This window comes from Talpa europaea, assembly GCF_964194135.1.
Source record: "Talpa europaea genome assembly, chromosome: 5".
In the NCBI taxonomy this organism is placed as follows: domain Eukaryota; kingdom Metazoa; phylum Chordata; class Mammalia; order Eulipotyphla; family Talpidae; genus Talpa; species Talpa europaea.
In genome coordinates, this window is record NC_140071.1 from 117,832,741 (window position 1) to 117,850,927 (window position 18,187).

An 18,187-nucleotide genomic window follows, 5' to 3' on the forward strand; every position below is an offset into this window, starting at 1 on the left:
CAAATTCTCTCACTCATAAAGGCAGCAGAAGTGGGTTAGGGAACGTGATTACCAGGAATGCACCGAACCAGCTCATTCATTCATTCGATTCCGTGTCTCTTGAGAACTCGTTCGTGCCGGGCATTGAGAAATGACACACCGTCCCACACTCAAAATGAACGATAATTAACAAAAATTAGGAGAACCTTCACGTGTCTGGGCCAATCAATTACACATGCCAGCTTCCCGCGGTCTCTCTTAGAAGACAGATTCAGTATCCAAGGCGCGAGAGGAAAGAAGTAGCGGCTCCCTAGAGTTACCCCTGGGAGGGGAGCTCAGAGAGGAGGGAGTCCGCCTGTCATTCGTAGGGAAGGACTATGTCAAGGCCACTCAACCATTTCCCCTCGCTGGAAGAAGAGGTTTGTTTTTCTTTCAGAAAGACGGAGCCCTTTTCCCTACTGGGCTAGATTGCTAGTAGGGGACAGCCCCGCCTCGTTGGCTCTTTGATTGGCCCAGTCCTTTTTTAGATAATTTATGCCGGCACCCTCTAGCTGTGATTGGCTCCCCTGCTCAATTCTGCTGGGAGTCGCATCCTACCTGGTTGGGAGGTGCTTTGCTTTGCTACACTCCTTTTTCTCTCGTACTCACCGGGCTGCAGCTTAGGTGGGAGACAGACTTGCTTAGAGAACTGAGCAGAAAAACAATCCCGATGGGCTTTTGGAAAGCTTTTCTCTCCTCCCCTTTTCTTCTGTGGAGTCAAAGTAGAGGGGTGAGGCTGATGTTCTTGCTACTGACCCTGCATTTGGGCAACTGGTGAGTAAATTCAAAGACTTAAAACTATTCTTTGGCATCTACCCCCTTCCCAATAATTTCCCTTTCTTTTAAAAACCTAAATTAAGTGATTTGCATTTTCTGGGGCACATGTGCAATATTTATCATCATTTTATTTTCTAATTAGATGTACTCATTTTCAGATAGAATGAAATCAGTCTTATCTGTGAAGCAGAAAGGAGAGTTCAATTGTTTTTGACTTGAAACACATTAGTAACTAACTAGTAAAGATTCAGTTACTGGGTTTGGGAAAGGGTAGAATTGATTTTAACCATCACTAAATCTGGTAAATGAATTGCCACTGATGAATTTCCAAATGATTCTGCATTTTAAAGACAAAGTTAATTTAGAAACTTGTTACACAGCCTGATATGTATAATGTTGTTTTGTATACTAATATTGCCTACTCCCACATCTTACCTTTTTGCTTTTCTGGAAAAAAGCAAACTTTTCAATAGGAATGATTATGAATATGGCTAAAACATCTGTGAAAATATGTTATATTTAAAGACAGAAATAATTGTATATATTTTATTGAGTCTAGTCTGAATGATTTTTCTTTTAATTGGCTGTATACAAGTAAATAAAAATTGTGTGGTGATATGAATATATCCTAACTCTGTGTGTGTGTGTGTGTGTGTGTGAGAGAGAGAGAGAGAGAGAGAGAGAGAGAGAGAGAGAGAGAGCAATTTCTACCCCCAAGCCTACAATTTAGCAGGAACAAGACTTGAGCTGTAATATCTTTTAATTAAACTTAGAAATTATCCTGGTAGAAAAATAAAATGCTCAGGTATTGCATCTGGATATAGGAGTAGTGGGTGTGAATAGAGTTAAAATATATTGATGTGACATACACACTGATTAGGTCTTGGATGTACTACTTTATATCGTATAACTGGGCTTTATATAATTGTGCATTTAAGATTATATTATTGTGTTTTGTTATACTGCTTAACACTCAAGAGTGAAATGCAATCATTATATGAATAGAAACATGCCTTTATAACTATTTGCATTATTGCTAAAATGAATTATGAGGGTGATTATTTTAGTATATAGTTACTATGAATATTTTGCTTTTAATTCTGGTGGAACAAATGAAAGTATGCTAAGTAATATTAGACTTATAGCAGAAAATGTTTGACATTTGATGCATTTTAAAGAATACTTTTAATTTATTTACCATTTTGCCTTAGAAACTTAAATTTTCTGCTTATGCAGAAGCTTGATTTATTATTTCATATGTAAATAAAATATGTATATATCATATAGAGTCATAATGACTTATTTCTTTGAATGTATTATAAAAGCATAGAAAATATGTTGGTACAACATATATCAGTGTTCTCTTTCATCTTCATAATATTACAAATGAATCTGTGTTTTCATAAGTGAAAACTGTTTGACCCAGTGTTTTTGTGAAATAACAACCTGTATGCTTTCCTATCATCACAAGTACAAGTTTCCCATTTAAACAACAAATGGGCAAGCTGTTTAATGTAAGGCCTATCATTTATGTAAAGAAATATTTTGTTTTGCATAATCTTTTGTTTGAAGACATATCTTATGATCATTGTAACTGGATCCAGAACTGTCTTCAAGCTACTCAGAGTTAAAGACCTGAGTGGTATATAGTGGACAGAGATAGACTTTGGTAGACTCAAGACATGCTTCTATGACTTGAACTGAAACAAAATAACTCAATGATTGCTTCACTGACTTTTCTTGGTAGTTTTCAAGAAGGAAATTCTAATTGGGAATGCCATATACTTTTTCAAAAAACATGTGTGAGTGAATAAGAGAATGTGAAAATAATTATGCAGTTAAAAATAGATCATTTCATCATAGTACTATAGAAAACCTGAATTATTCCAGCTAGTAAATCTTTTTAAAAAGCTATATGTTGCTGTTATTATTAGCTCTTAGAGCTTCAATTATGAGAGTTTGTGTTCACTTTTTAAAGTAACTACAGATGTGATGAACTTTTCATCCTTTTTGTCATAGTTGGAATTAATTGATGTCAGCATGATAAACACTTCACATTCTTAATGCCTTATGCATGCCTCTTGAGGGACCATTCCCAAACTAGCCACAGATGGTTCTGTTTATAAGAATTTTGATATGTGTTATAGCTGGTTTCTAAAATAAATCTTAAAAGTCATCTCTTTGAGGGTATATCAATTTGGAAATTATTATTTCTATATCTACTCAGAAACAATGCCTTGTTTCATCATTAGTTTCCACTAAGCATAAAGGAGAGATACTACATTGATTTATATATTGCTGAAATATGAAAACCTATTCTATTCTTGTCACTAAAAGCTATAGCAATTGTTCCTGTTTTTCATTCTCCAAAAGGTCCTATGGTATCTTTCCAAGTTTGTTGAAATTTCTTGAGCTTGATTTAACTTATTATACTGTTGAAAAAAATATGACTATAATCAAATTTTTAAAGTTTTAAAAATGCCTTGAAATTTTAGCTGTGCTAAAACAATTTACAATAAACTTTTACTAAGAACTAGTAGCTTAGAAAACTCAAGAAACGTGTTATTTTTAATAACAATTTCAGGACTCAATATTCATCTAGGCACTTGCCCAAATGAAAATTTTAAATATACTTACTTCAAAAAATATACTGCTTTCTAGTAATTTCAATAATATATTTTATGGAGGTGATAGTGAATGGATGATTTTTCTTTTGATATCTAGACTTTCTAATTGACATTTTAATAAAATGCTAAGAAAACCATGGAAACTTAAGGACAAAATAAATAACTATTGATGTTCCCTGATAATTAAATATGCAAAGTTGAATTGAGAGGCCAAATTATTTTGAAGCTCAACACAAATGCAATAATGAATAAATCCTTTTAAAATCAAGTCTAGTAGGATTACCTTCCACCATTTTATTCTAATACCCCTCTTCCATTTTGTTTTAGTATATAATATTAGATTTTGACTAAACAGCATAAGGAAATGTTTCATATTTCATTTAAACATTAGACTAATATGTTATATCTACACAAGGGTAATTAAAATTTATCTAAGAGTACAATAATGAAGGTGGGGTTCCAAAGAGAAGATATAAGACATGGTGGAAAATTCAAAAAAACTTCAAAATATATGATATATGATATATAACTGCCATGGAGAAGAAGAGAAGGCATATAATGTATAGACCTCAGCAGGGTAATTCATATATGGTTGTCTTCCAAATGAGAACCCTGAACTTTACCATCAGATATAAATTATAGTTTCAGCTTTACCATTTCTCATTGGATTGATTTCAGGTAAATCTTTGAGGTAGTGTATCCTCATTTGTGAAAAGCAGAAATGACATCTGCCTTTCAAAATTGCTTCAAGACCAAGATAGAAAAATGGTACAAACACCATGACACTTAAAATTTTAACTGGAAAGACAGAATAACACATATTCTGTGAGTCAAAGTGATCCTAGTGTTATTTACCCTAATTAACTTGATTTAAGTTCGGTAGAGTGAAATTTTTCAATGCTTAAGTGTTATCAAGTATCTTTTGAATTTGGGAGAGGTCATTCATTTTTGATTCAACAAATCTGAAAACCTAAATAAAGGGATCAGGAAAAAGACTAATTATAATAAAGTAAAAATCAAAATCAATAGGCAACTATAAACCAGAGACACACTACAAGGGGGGAGAAGGGAGTAGGATCAAAACAAGGGTGGTGGGAATTATATGGGGACTATAACCAAGAGGAAAATGCATACATTGTGCAAAAATGAAAAATGATGTAAAAATATCTAAAAAAAAATATACTTGACATGTGCTATCCATAGTACAATATGCTGGGTGTATAAAGAGGTGAAAAGGATAGACATGACTATTATCCTTACAGAATTCATAACACAGCTAAAACTTAGTTATGTTACTAATCAAAGAACCACATCTTGTAGTCAAAATAAGGACATATACCTTCAGAACTTCAAAGATAAACAGTAGAGTAAAATTTTAAGGACAGAGGGTTCTGATGGAACAGATGATAATTAAAAAAAGAATTAGAGAACTATGAAATTTCTCATCAGTAGTACTAATATATGGGGAAAATGTGTACCAAATTCTAAAGACAAACTTTAAACCAAGAAGGATATACTTAGCCAAATTACCAATCAAACATAATGGGAGAATAAAGCCTACTTATTATTATTATTCTCATTTTATAGATCGGGAAAACTGGAGTACAGTAATATTTACAAATTTGCTAAATATTAGTTTGTTAAATTACAAAATATAATTACATTATATTAAATTATAAAATAAATGAATATTCTACCCTAGACTCAAATTCATGTTTTGTGCTCAGAGTCTGCATTCTTAACTACCATGTCTCTCAGATTGCAAATACAGTATATATCAAAGCAATTAATATGAGTATGAATGAAGGGGAGAGAAAAGGGAAGGGAGTAAGGACAGGACAGGAAAAGAAAAGAAAAGCACTGCCATTATAAGTTTGTCAATAAAAGCACAGTATGTGGAAAAATCTCACAGAATTCTTGAAACAATATGTTCCGTGTTAGATTATTCTAGGGAGAACTTTGCCATATTAGAGTACTTGATCTAGAATAAAATTAAAAGCAAAAATTTGGAATTTAGGCAAATTTTGTTGAAGAATCAAATTATTACTATTTGAAAAAAGAAGATATATAAAATCATGAATTTATTACAGATGCACGTAAAAGGTAAATTATAACCAAGTAGTGAAAGGTATGTGAAGGCACATTTTCTTCCCAATACAAAAGCTCTCTAACAAAATAATGATGTCTTATCACTAAGTTTATTCAAGCAGAAACCTGTTAGAGTTCTTAAAGTCTGTGGGAGACAGATGAAATTTACGTTTCTTTGCTTTTTTAAAATCTCAGAATCTAATTCAATCAGTATTAGAATAGTTTAAGCAACTGAACCCCCATATTTTAGGAAATAGTCTTAGCCATTAATTCTTTCAATAAACATTTATTGAGCACCAGCATTCATTCCACAAACATTTACTCAGTGCTTACCTGTGCTAAAAAGAAGTCTGGGGACTAGAGATGCAGTGGTAGACAAGACAATCTTTTTGCCTTAAGACTTGCAGGGCATGTATGTGATGGTATGTTTGCTAGATTCACAGGACAATGAAGGTATATTCCCTGCTTCCAGTGAACTTAGACTTTAGTACTTTCTGTTAGATTGTTTCTAGATTCTAAAAAAGTAAGGATAATAAAATGACCTAATTGCTACTCAGAATTCTAGATGAACTGTAGCGGAGACACTAAGGAATCCAGCATTAATTCTGGCAAAAGACTGAATATTCTCAGCAGTCATGGATGTCAATTTGGGGCAATGTTAGTATGTTAGTGAAAAAGAGAGAAGGAGCAAAGGGAAGGAGGGGTGGAAAGAGAGAGAGAAAGGGAGAGAGACAGAGAGAGAAAAGAATTGAGGAATTTAGTATTCCGTCATCAGCAACAAGGTCTCACAGGTGGGTAGGCCTTTTGAAAAGTATATTACTATGTCTTCTGGGAGATCCTTTACTCTATTCATCTAATAGGTACCATTAAAATGCAACGTTCTATTATAAGCTATACAAGTAATTTTAATAGTGAACTTATAAATGTCGCAATCTTTTCTTCATACATGCAGTGTATTCAGAGATTTAACATTTCTCTTATTTTTAAATAAAATATTAATTAACAACCATACTAAGTAGTAGGAATATAGTAGTAAACTAAAGTAGGACCCTATTCTCCAACATGTAGCTGGAAGGGCAAGTCAGAAAATCTGTTTAGAATATAGTGGGTTTAATATAGATATTTTAATGTTGAGCAAGATGTGATTTTTGTCCTCCACATAGCTTTAAAGGTGCTAGAATTACAACTCCTGGCCAATAAGATAATTTTGGTTTAGATTTCTAGTTTACTTATGAATGCATGATGTGTGAATACACTTCTTAGCCATTTTAGAAATGGCTTATTAGAATAATTTTCCAACACATGTAGTAGAGTATCTTGTCCACAAAATATCCACATTAATTAGCACAGAATAGTCACATTGAATAGATAAGTTTAAGTGTAACTAAGAATATTTCCTGTTCCACCAGCTAAGTTGCCACTTCGTGCAAATGATTTGAGTGTTTGTTTCAGTTATTTTCTTGTGATTCATTTCAAAAACTTTCAGATTGTAATAACTGGAATTGGGGGAAGGAATTTTTTTTTCTATTCTCAGTTTTTTTTCCTGCCCCTTCAAAGAAAATGTTATCTCTTACTTTATGTTCCCACAGCAGGAAAAATGGTATATCTTTCTGCATTCAGAAGAACTCATTCCCTTTTTTCCTTCCATTTTATTTTTAAAAACTTTAAATATATTTCATAATTTAATAAGTCTCAATATTATGTCTCCACTTTTTAAATTTTTTAGCTATCTTGTAGAATTTATCTAATATATAGGAGCATCAAACGCTTAGAAAATGTGAATGTCATGAAGAGTTACATTGTTTCTAAATTTAATTTATGTTCTGTTAAGTTTCATAGATATCACTGGAACAATTTGGAGCTTATTCTTTCAGATTTTTCATAAGTTAGACTGATATTTATGTGTATATTTTTCATACAAGAGAAATCTAGCTTTTTTATGTCAGAGATATCTTTCTAGATTAGTGTACTTTAATGATGATGTTCTATTCTCAATTATAGAAGAAGTCTCATTTATCAAATTATTCCACAAGCGATTCTTCTCTTTTTCATTTTAAAGTATGATTTTTATATACATACATTAATGTGGACATACCTTTAGTGTCAGTATTTCATCATGATTGCTAAATTATCATAAAGGAATTTACTTTTATAAAACTGTTCTCTGTCATTATTATATTCAGCACTAGTCACCATTCATCTTGTAATATTTTGTCAATGTGATGGCAAATACTCATCACATTTAAATTTTTTTTCTGACAGTATTAGCATGTTAGCTATTTATTGACTTTTCCTCCTCTGATTTCTTATATACCATTTATATTATCCGTCTAGATCTACCCTTTGTTTCTCATTATAGTCAAAAGTATTCTATGTCATCCATAAGTTATTTTCATTCCCAGGTTAATTGCATGTTGTTAAGAAAAATTTCCTTACCTTAAAAGTGAAGGAACATCTTCAATATGTTCTTTAATAATTTTAAATTTTATTTATTGTATATAGACATTTATTTAATATCTGCAATTAATTATATATGTAGGAATCTTATTTTTTTCTAAATGAGCATTTCAATATAATTTACTGAATTATTCATCTCTTCTAAATTGAGTAATTGCTTTTATCATATTTAACATTTCTTTAAAGATTTGATTTTGAATGATCAATTTTTTCTCATTAATTTAGCTGTATGTTGTTATAATATGGCTTTGATTTTAGTCACTTTATTTGGTTTTCTTCTTATTCTGGCAGAACAAATTGCAGCTAGTAATTCTTTTGCAGTAATTTCTTTCTTTTTTTTTTTTTTGAAAGAAACCTTTTTTTTTTTTTAGATTTATTTGTTTTTATTTATTTATATAAGCACTGGGTACAGCCCGAAGCGCAGGAGGGTGAGAGAATTCACCAGAGCCAGAGCAGGCAGAAGGACCAAAGTACACTGCTGAGGGGAGCAGCGGGCGGCAGGAGAGGTCTGCGCGCCATGCGGGATCCTCCTCCAGTGGCCGGGGAGCAGCCAGGGATCAAACCGGCGCTGCAGAGGCTGCGGGCAGCTTCGCAACCCAGCACTCAACCGCTGCGCCACCGGGGAGGCCCTTTTTCAGTAATTTCTTATAAACTCTTTTATTGATTATTCTTCTTACCTATAATAATTAAGCCTGTTACATATGGACCATGGAATTTTCATTAAAACTTCACTAATTTATAAACTAATTTGGGAATGATATATTAACGACAGTGTTTTATAATGAAAAGCTGCCTTTTGTGCTTTTCTATTCTTTTATCTTCAATTAATTTTTAATTTTCTTCACATAAGAGTAAAACTTTTTCAGTTAAATTTCTTCTTAATCATTTTATAGGTTGTGTTGTCCCAGTAAAGGAAATCAGTTCTTTTTCCTATTTTTGTTTGTGATGGATCAGTACTATTAGCAGAAATCTACTGACTTTCCAATGTTAATTTTGTATTAGGTTATCTGTGATAAGTTCTTTTATTAAGGCCAACAGTATTAGTTTTTAATTGTTTGTTTTCTTGATTCATTGTACCAGCAAGATGAGCTACAATATGTTTTTCATTATTTATTTAATTACTGAATAATTTTTATTGGAGACCTAATATGTGTTAGGCATTGGAATAGATACCAGTGATAATATATTGAATAAATTAACCTTTTGTTTCAAGGGGAGCTTAGAGTCATAAATAAATAAAATGGCTTAAATTCTCTAATCCATCACAAACAATAAATCTGTATTATTATAACTAAAAAAATAGTCCATTAAGATACAATGGGATCAATTTCCTGATAGAGTTAAGCACTGGACAAATTAGAAGCAGACAGTGCAAGTGCAAAATGCTTACCTAATATTCTATGTTCAGTTAGCTTCCACTTCTCCCTCCTCAGATTTCCAAAACATTCCTCTCTATACGTGTTAGGTGCCAGGTCACAGAATTGAATGGATTGCCATTCCACCTCTCTAAATTCTGAAAGTTCAAATCTTTAACTCTGCTATCTACCACTGTTACTATTTTGTTTCCCTACAAACTTTTATGAGCTATACACATGATTTAGAAGTACAACCCTACAAAGGAGATTTTGTGCAGAAGAATTTAGTAGCTTGACTATGTAAACAAAAAAGAATACAATCTTTTTTTAAAAAAATTGACTTCTGTTTTCTTGACTTTCAGATCTAAAAAGCTAGCACTTGTAAGTTTTCATGTTAGACTGTATTCTACTTAGAAACATTAGGTGCTGCATGTTTCTTTCCTGTAAATTTCCACTTGACTACAGTGCTTATAGAAACATATATAATGTTTATAAATAAAATCTATTTAATTTGTCATAAGCAATAGATCACAGATGAGGCTTCCAAGTTTCATTTGCACTGTCTTAACAGATTAATGAAAGATACTTCCCAGGTGTCAGAATCAGGACACTCACAGTCACATTTATATGAACTATATACAGGGTGATTGTATAATTTATCATCCAAATTAGGTCATTATGTGAATGAAAGAGGATGCTGTGAATAATTATTCCAGGACAACAGTTGTAAACCAAGGCCAACCCAGGCAAACCTCAATGAATGTTTACCTTATGTATAAAAATTAGTTTATGTTAATTTATTGATTTGATATGGAAATTTATTCTTTTCTCATGCTGGAAAATGAATATTCTTCATAATTATATGACAATACATAGTATGTATTGCCTTTATTTATTCTATTGCTTAGTGATATTTAGTGTAATAGAGAAAAACAAAAGAAAGGAACAGACAAAACTAAACCAAACAAACCCTGGAAATTTGTCTGTGGAATCAAGGCTATAGAAGGGGAAAATGAGGTGAGGGGAAAAGGAGCGAAGGACAAAAGAACTATGGTGGAGGATCATGAAGACTTTGGTGGTGGGTGTTGCCGCGGACTAACGCAGCGGTAGACTTGCAGGACTGTCTCAGGATTTGAGAAACTGTGAGGATGCTCAAGGAATCGGCGCATAAATGACAGACAGACACACTTCAAGAGTGAAGATCTGAATGTAATTTGCTCAAAATCATCATACACTTTTATACCTATTTTAACAATGGATGATTTCATACAATTTAATTCTTTCTCAGCATAAAATACTTTGTAAGGCATAAGACATCTACTTTATTATTCACGTGCATGTGATCGCTGTTCCATGACATGGCACAGTAAACAATCTCCAGGTACTGAATCTACACAATCATTTTTGCCTACACTGAACAGCATTCTTTAAGCTAGCTTTTCTTGATTCGTATCCCAAAACCGCAATGATCAAAAAGCATTAATATTTACCTACTGGCACCTCCTACTTTTAGTAATCACGAGCAATATATTCTCTACGTAAGCATTTTGATTTTTATGGTGTTGTCTCATGTGAGAAGTATTATGATTATTATAAAACTACCATTGCCACACACTATTTTCTTTATCATGCATTTCCTGAAACTGATTGTACACATATAAGGAAAAAGCAAAGTAAGTGAAAAAGTAGTATGATTATAGACAGGTTGCTAGGTTGCTACTTATTCTGAAACAATGGCTATCTGACTAATGGTAAAACTGCTTTGTAGGTAATTCCACCAGGCTTGTTTGCAGGTGACGCTCTTAGCAGCCTTGTTTCCATCAAAGGAGGGGTTAATTACTGCGGGCTTGTTGCCTAAATTAGGCTTATAGGCATGTGGACCTTGTTTGATCTGAACGCCAAAGTTTATCATCATGAAGCCCCTCGGGGACTGCGCCTGTCTTAGGTCGTCAGGAGTCACAGACATGAGGCTGGCCAGTGCCTTCTTTAGTCTGCCCCCGATCTTACCCGTCATTGACTGTCCAGTCCAGCGCACAGGGGAAGGGGGTCTTACTCACTCTGATGTGTCTGAGTGAAAGCCTCCCTCTTTCCAGTAAGTTCACTGGCGTTCAGCGGCAGAGGCTGCCGCAGGGTGTGGGGTGGTAACATATATGTGAGGACATGTGAACCTACACCCCTGAATCATCTCCAGTGTTGAAACGATGTTACCGCAACCATAAAATAATACAATACTGAAAGAAAAAGAAAAAGGTGATGGGTTTTTATTATGTTTTGTTTGAGTTCCATTTCTGTTATCTTCTATGTAACTCCCATTATTTTTTGATCGAGGATTCTCCTGAGCTTAGTAGTTAGTTTGTACATGATAGTGTATGATGGGTTGGTTGTATGACATATCTCGTCTCTGGTTCTAGACCACACTGTTACTTTTCTCTTCCTCCTCCTTGTTAACTAGGTGGTGGTGGCATCAACATTCATTGTTCTGTTGCTTTAGAATAACCCCTCTAGTATATTTTTAATGTGTAGCTTGGTGTTGATAAATTCTTTTAGTTTTTGCTTTTCAGTGAAACTCCTTACTCTTCCTTCTATCTTGATTGCTAATCTTGCTGGGTAAAGGATTCTAGGCTAGTCTTTTTCTTTTCTTTTCTTTTTTTCAAAGATTTATTTATTTATACAAGCACTGGGTACAGGTCAGAGGCACTGGAGGGTGAGAGAATTCACCAGAGACAGAGTTGGGAGCAGAACATGCAGACGGACCGAAGACACTGCTGAGGGGAGCAGCAGGCGAGGCATGAGAGGTCTGCTGCGTCATGTGGGTTTCTCCCTGGCCCTCTAGGAATCTAACCTGCAGAGGTTGCGGACAGCTTCACAGTGCGGCCTCAACCTGCCGCACCACCGGGGAGGCCCTAGGCTAGTCTTTTTCTTAATAATTTAAATACCTCTTTCCAGTCCCTTCATGCTTATGTTTCTGCTGAAAAGTCTGTTGACAGTGTGATTGCTGTTCTTCTGTTGGCTATCCTTTATCTCTTCATATTTTTAATATTATTTTCTTGTTTAAAGTTCTTGACAACTTTATTACTATGTGTCTTCGTGTAAGTCTGTCTGGTACTATTTTCTTGCAACTCTTTGGGCCTCTTGGATCATAACTTCTGGTCCATTTCCCATAGTGAGCTGGTTTTCAGATTACTTCTTTAAACAGGATTTCTATGCCTTTCTCCTTTTCTTCTTCCGGAATCCCCATAATCCCATATTATTTCTCTTTATGTTGTCCCAGAGAACTCTTATACTGTTTGCTTGTTTATATTCTTTTTTCTCTACCTTATTCTATTCTTGATTTATCCAGCCTTGTGTTTTGAGCTCATTAATTCTCTCCGTTGTTTCTAGTTGTCTGCTATTAAGGTCCTCAATTTTATTTTTTAAATCAGCGAGTGTTTCTTAACTATTATTTCTGAATGTAGCTGCCTCGATTGTCATCTTTATTCCATTGTTATGTCATATTTTCTATTTTTTTTTCTTTAAGTTCCATCAATATTTCCAAGAGTGTTGCCCTGAAGTCTCCTTATGTCATGCTCTACAACGCCACTGAATTTGGGCTCTTTGCAGTGTGATTTTTTTGTTCTGGCATTTGCATTGTGTTCTTCAGTCTCCTCATTTTTGATCTTGTATAAGTTTTTGTGGGGTTAAATTTTCAATTGTTTTTGCACCTATTGGAATAGTCAGAGAACTGACTCTGCTGAGGGGTAGCAGGTATGAAAGAGGACTGTGGCAGTAGGCATCAAAGCAATACCTCCAGTAATCTCAGGTATTTGTACTACTGTTGTGAAACATTTCTTTGTGTGGTCAGTGACAAGTGTTGTGGATATTTCAGCCAGAGGTACAGCAATTTTGGATCGCTCAGTTAGGCTTCATTAGTAGCCTCTTGTATAGAGAATTTCAGATACGCTGACCCTATTCAGGCTACAGCTGTAACACATTAAAGCCAGAAGTCCTTGTTCTGTTTCCTCATATCTGCAGCTCTCCAGCAATACACCCTCTGTCCCTGGATAACTACTCCTTCCTGCCCCTTATCCAGTACAGTGCCAGGTCTTAGGAAACCCAAATATGGAGTGCCTGTGAGTCAGTATCTGTAGGGAACTCTGCCTCACAGCTGGTTCTCCCTCTTGCCATCTTGTGGGGTGTACTGCCCCATTATCACCCTCAACAGAGTTTGCTTAAAATATTTGCTACCTGTATTCATGTGGCTGATGCTCTTAATGTGTGTCCGTTTTTCCTTTGGGTTTTCGGGCTTTGTTTTACATCAGTTCAGTGCATGTTTGGTGTAGGCAAGTCCAGCTTCTTCACTCTGCCACCATTTTGCCAGGCTCTCTCCTTAAAGTTATTATAACTTCCTAGAACTCAATGGCAGAGACTAAACACAGTGACATGCACAATCCAGGTGCAGTTCCTAATTAATTAATGATCATAAATATTGTGTTCCTATGTATTAAAAAAATCCAAATACTCTGAATTGTTAAATAAAAATAAAATGTTTACTGAAGATAAATCATAAGTAATGATAAAATGTGATGACACCATAGGAAGTTTAAGGAAAATAGAAAATGAGTATTAAAATCAATCTTATTTTAAATACAGGCTGTATTATTTAATAGCATGTGACCTGGAAATTCTATAAACTTATATTACTTGACTATAAAATAGGAAAACTAATTTTTATTTCATGGACTTATTTCCTATTAAAGAACATATTAAATCTTGAACTCCGCGAAATAATTTCATGGTTACAGAAGGAACAGGCAGGATGGAGGAGAGCATGGCAGAGGGAGACAGGGTATATTGGCACAGGCAGTTTGGTGGAAGGTCAGTGGAACATGTGTAAAAATAGAAGAGCAAAAATGTAATCCCAAAATTAAAATAAAAACTAAAAAGTTAAAAATACAATGAAATAGCATGTGGAAGAAACCTAGTACATAGCTTCAGAAATATGGTAGATACTCAATGCTGCACTATAGACACTCAGTGGAAGACAATAAAAAGAACATCAATTGTTTAAATAAACAATTAGAAAAACTGTATACTCAGATGTCTAAATGTATTCATTTTAATGATAAAATTATATATATATATTTGAATTATTTGAGGCAAGTGTTTGAGCATGTGTGTAGAAATTCTCAGAGTATTATCTAAGAAAATCATAATTCGTTACCCCCAAATAAATCATCACTAATCACTTATAAACTTTATAGAAATCTTCCACTCTATAAAAATATTGAGACATCAATTATGTTATACTACCCATTTTTAAGTTAAAACATTATTTTTAATCACCAAAATAATACTATTATGATATTCAAGTATTCTGAAGGTAATTTATAAATCTTGCCCAAAATGAAAAAAGATAACTTTGCAGTATCACTAAGGTCAATTTACATATTACCTCTGAAATGAACAGAAAAAGGAGGCTATAAATCACCATAAACATGTGCTCATTTGGATTACCAGAATGTAGCTACTATAAAAAATTCTATTATTCTAATTCTAAACAATTCTATTATTTTTTTCTGGGAACTTCTATTTGACTACAATCATATTTCAAAGAAATCTACCTCTGTGTGCAATAGCTTGCCTCTATCCATAAATGTTTTAGTTTATAAAACTAGGATTTAAAAAAAATAGATGCTCTAAAATTTGTGTTGTTTTCAAATGTCTCAGCAATTCTCATTAAGTAAGAAAAGTTTCCTGGAGAACACATCGGCAGGGATTCTTAATGCTTAAGTATTTTGAAAGTGTTAGTTTATGAATTATTGTATGTAAATATGTATGTTTATATTTTGAAATAAAATTAAACAAATTATAGCTTGCAGGAAGTCATATAACATTATTTTAGTAGTAATTTAACTTTTGGATATAACAAAACATAACAAAACATAACAAAACAATTACTACAAATGAACACAGCAGGTTTGTTAACTGAATGAGCCATAAGATTTCACATTGGAGGAAATATTGTATAGAATAAAAGTAAACTACCCCCAAATTTCAGTAGTATATAATATTAAATGCTAATTTCTCATTCAGGCTATATGTCCACTGGAGGTCAACTGTGGCTCTATCCTTTTTGCCTTCACTTTGGGATGCAGCAACGCTGTAGCATATATCTTAGTGTGACTGGTCTTCTGGAAGGACAGGGAAGATATGGGTTCTTCTGACTTAAAAGAAAGAAGCATAGATGCATTCAGTATTTTTCCTTTTCTTCCTAACCCTTTATTTACTTATATTTCCAGAGTTATTTTCTGCATAAGAATTTTGACACATTTTCACCAGACTAATTATTGTGACTTTTCCTGTATTTATTTACCTTCTGATTTTTGTTTATGGGTGTGGTGGTTTACAGTCACCATATAAGTTTATTTGGAGTGTGTACTGCAGGGATTAGGGCTGCCATTCCCATTTTCAGTGCATAATCACTGTGACCCTTTAATAAAAGTTGTGGAATGGTCAAGATTAATTTCATTATTTCAATATTGTATGTTATATTTGTATTGAATTTTAATTCTTGATAAGTTATATATCAGAACAGTTTATAAGATGGAGGTATTATGTCACTGAATATAAAATGTTTCTAATGCTTACCCCCTCCTTACTACTATTTACACTATGATAATAACCTTAAACCAAACTTTTAAGTACACAATTTAGGTGAACTTTCTTTCACATTTTTTCTTTAAATTAATTAGTGTTGATAAAGCAGATGATGAAGATGATGAGGATTTAACAGTGAACAAAACTTGGGTGTTGGCGCCAAAGATTCATGAAGGAGATATCACACAAATTCTTAATTCACTGCTTCAAGGCTATGACAATAAACTTCGCCCAGATATAGGAGGTAAGTATAAGCTATCCTTCTGGGATTTTGGTGACTCTGAAACTGTTTTTACTGACATTATTTTAGTCATGTTATCTATTACTCCTTGAATGTCTGGTGTATGTCAGACTGCAGAGTTTGAGAAAAAACCCTGCATAGTCTGCTAAGTATATCTCAATATGATGGGAATAGAGCATCAAAAAAACATGATTAAAAGCTACTATGGAACTACCTTGATGGCAGGGGTCAAGTCTCAGCACTATGCAGCTATCCGCAGCCACTGCAACACAAGTATGATACCAGGCCAGGGAGCTAATCCACATGGCACAGCAGACCTCTTCTGTCTTGCCAGCTATTCTCCTCAGCAGTGTACCTCAGTCAATCTGCCTATTCTGTTCCCTACCATGTCTCTGGGAATCCTCTCAACCTCTGGCTTGTACCGTAATTCTTGTATGCATAAATAAATAATTCTTAAAAAAAAAAGCTACTATGGACTTCAGTTGTGCCTTAGCTATGTGGAAACTGAATGGAAAAACTCCATTGATTTCCTCCTATTTTCTGGCCTTTATTGATTTGCTTAGAATATCTATTAGTTCTATATATTCACTTCCACTAGGAATTTACTTTGGTACTTACTTCCACTAGGAATTTACTTTGGTAAATTCGGATTAAATACTTAAAGCAGAGTATTTAACATCACAACTCAGAAAGAGGCCTCACAAAAAAAATCCAGTGTTATCTATACATGCCTTCCATCCATCAAAACCGTAATTTGCTGTGGCAGTGCATAGTTTTCTCAGTCATTGTTATAACATCACAAAAACAGATCTTTGATCTCTGTGGGTGTTGGTGAAGAAACATTCTGAAATGTGCCCACATTCTGAAAAATTTAATGACCCTGGAAAGTCAATTCCTTTTTAGTTTCATTTTTCTAGTCTTAAATTAAAATTAATTTTACCTGCAAGTATTGTTCATAATATGAATCAATAAAAGGTGTAGTGATTCATTAAGGAACAAATACAGAATTTTTTGGTTTTCTTTATTGTGTTTTTTGAAGCATCTAATTATAGCTATAGTTTCAAAATTAATATGACATATTTTAGTTCAGTTTCAAATTGTAAAATAGGGTACAAAATAACAAAAACCCACATAGTTTGCAAATATGTGTTTATAATTTTTATCAAATGGTTTCATCAATAGCAATTTCTACATTGGACTTATTGATGTGATTCTTCTTTTGTTTGGTCCCGGATAAACTTGATTTATATTCATTATAAAATGGTTTGGTTCATGCCATCCTGGCAGAGTTAGTGCTTTTCTAAATGTGTATATCTCTGTTATAATTGTCTAAGAAAATGTTGGTATCAGGAAACCAGGAGTTATCACTTGTAATTATTTTACAACTATTACGTTGTAAATGTGAAAAGTATGTTCTGTAAATAAAGATGTCTTCAGGTATTATTGACTTCTGAGTGTAGGGAGTCTTCAGTCTTGAGTATGATGTAATAGAGATCAAGCAGTCTTTGCTGGTTAATTAGATGAACTGAAAAAACTAAAGGTCTAATTAAATAAGACTGGTAACTTTCACTTAACTTCTTATAACTGGTAATAAAAATAATTATAAATCAAACCAATAAAACTATTCTCTTATTAATTGACTTACATGAAAAGTATTCTGTAAATCTAGCTATAATAAGCTTAATGTGGGTAGTCAAAAATAAACAGTTAAAGCAACTCTCAGAAGTCATCAGTGTAAGATAAATTATAAGGCCTTTCTTATAATTTATTTTTGCTTAAGAATGCAATTGTTGTCTGTCTGATCAAGTTATGTTTTTATCAATTGTGTGAGAAATCTGTTGTTTAGTATACGAAATCTGTTGTTTAGTATACTAAAATTACTACAAATGAATCTCCCTGTGGTCTAGTTAAGAAACCATGTATTTAAAACCTTTACTTGAGGACAGTAAACTTTGTAAAGATTATTATATTTTCATAGACATAGGGTT

General features: G+C 33.4%; 1 protein-coding gene across 2 annotated transcripts in view; it reads left to right on the forward strand.

Annotated features, from left to right (window-relative positions):
* Positions 1–688: 688 nt before the first annotated feature.
* Positions 689–18,187, forward strand: part of GABRG1 (gamma-aminobutyric acid type A receptor subunit gamma1) — a gene marked incomplete at both ends in the record, with an annotated part of 41,729 nt that continues 24,230 nt past the window's right edge. For both annotated transcript variants that reach the window (XM_084233494.1, XM_084233495.1), the window contains 2 exons: positions 689–792; positions 16,054–16,202. In XM_084233494.1, coding sequence (XP_084089620.1) covers positions 689–792; positions 16,054–16,202 — 253 coding nt within the window. The remainder of the gene's footprint in view (positions 793–16,053; positions 16,203–18,187) is intronic.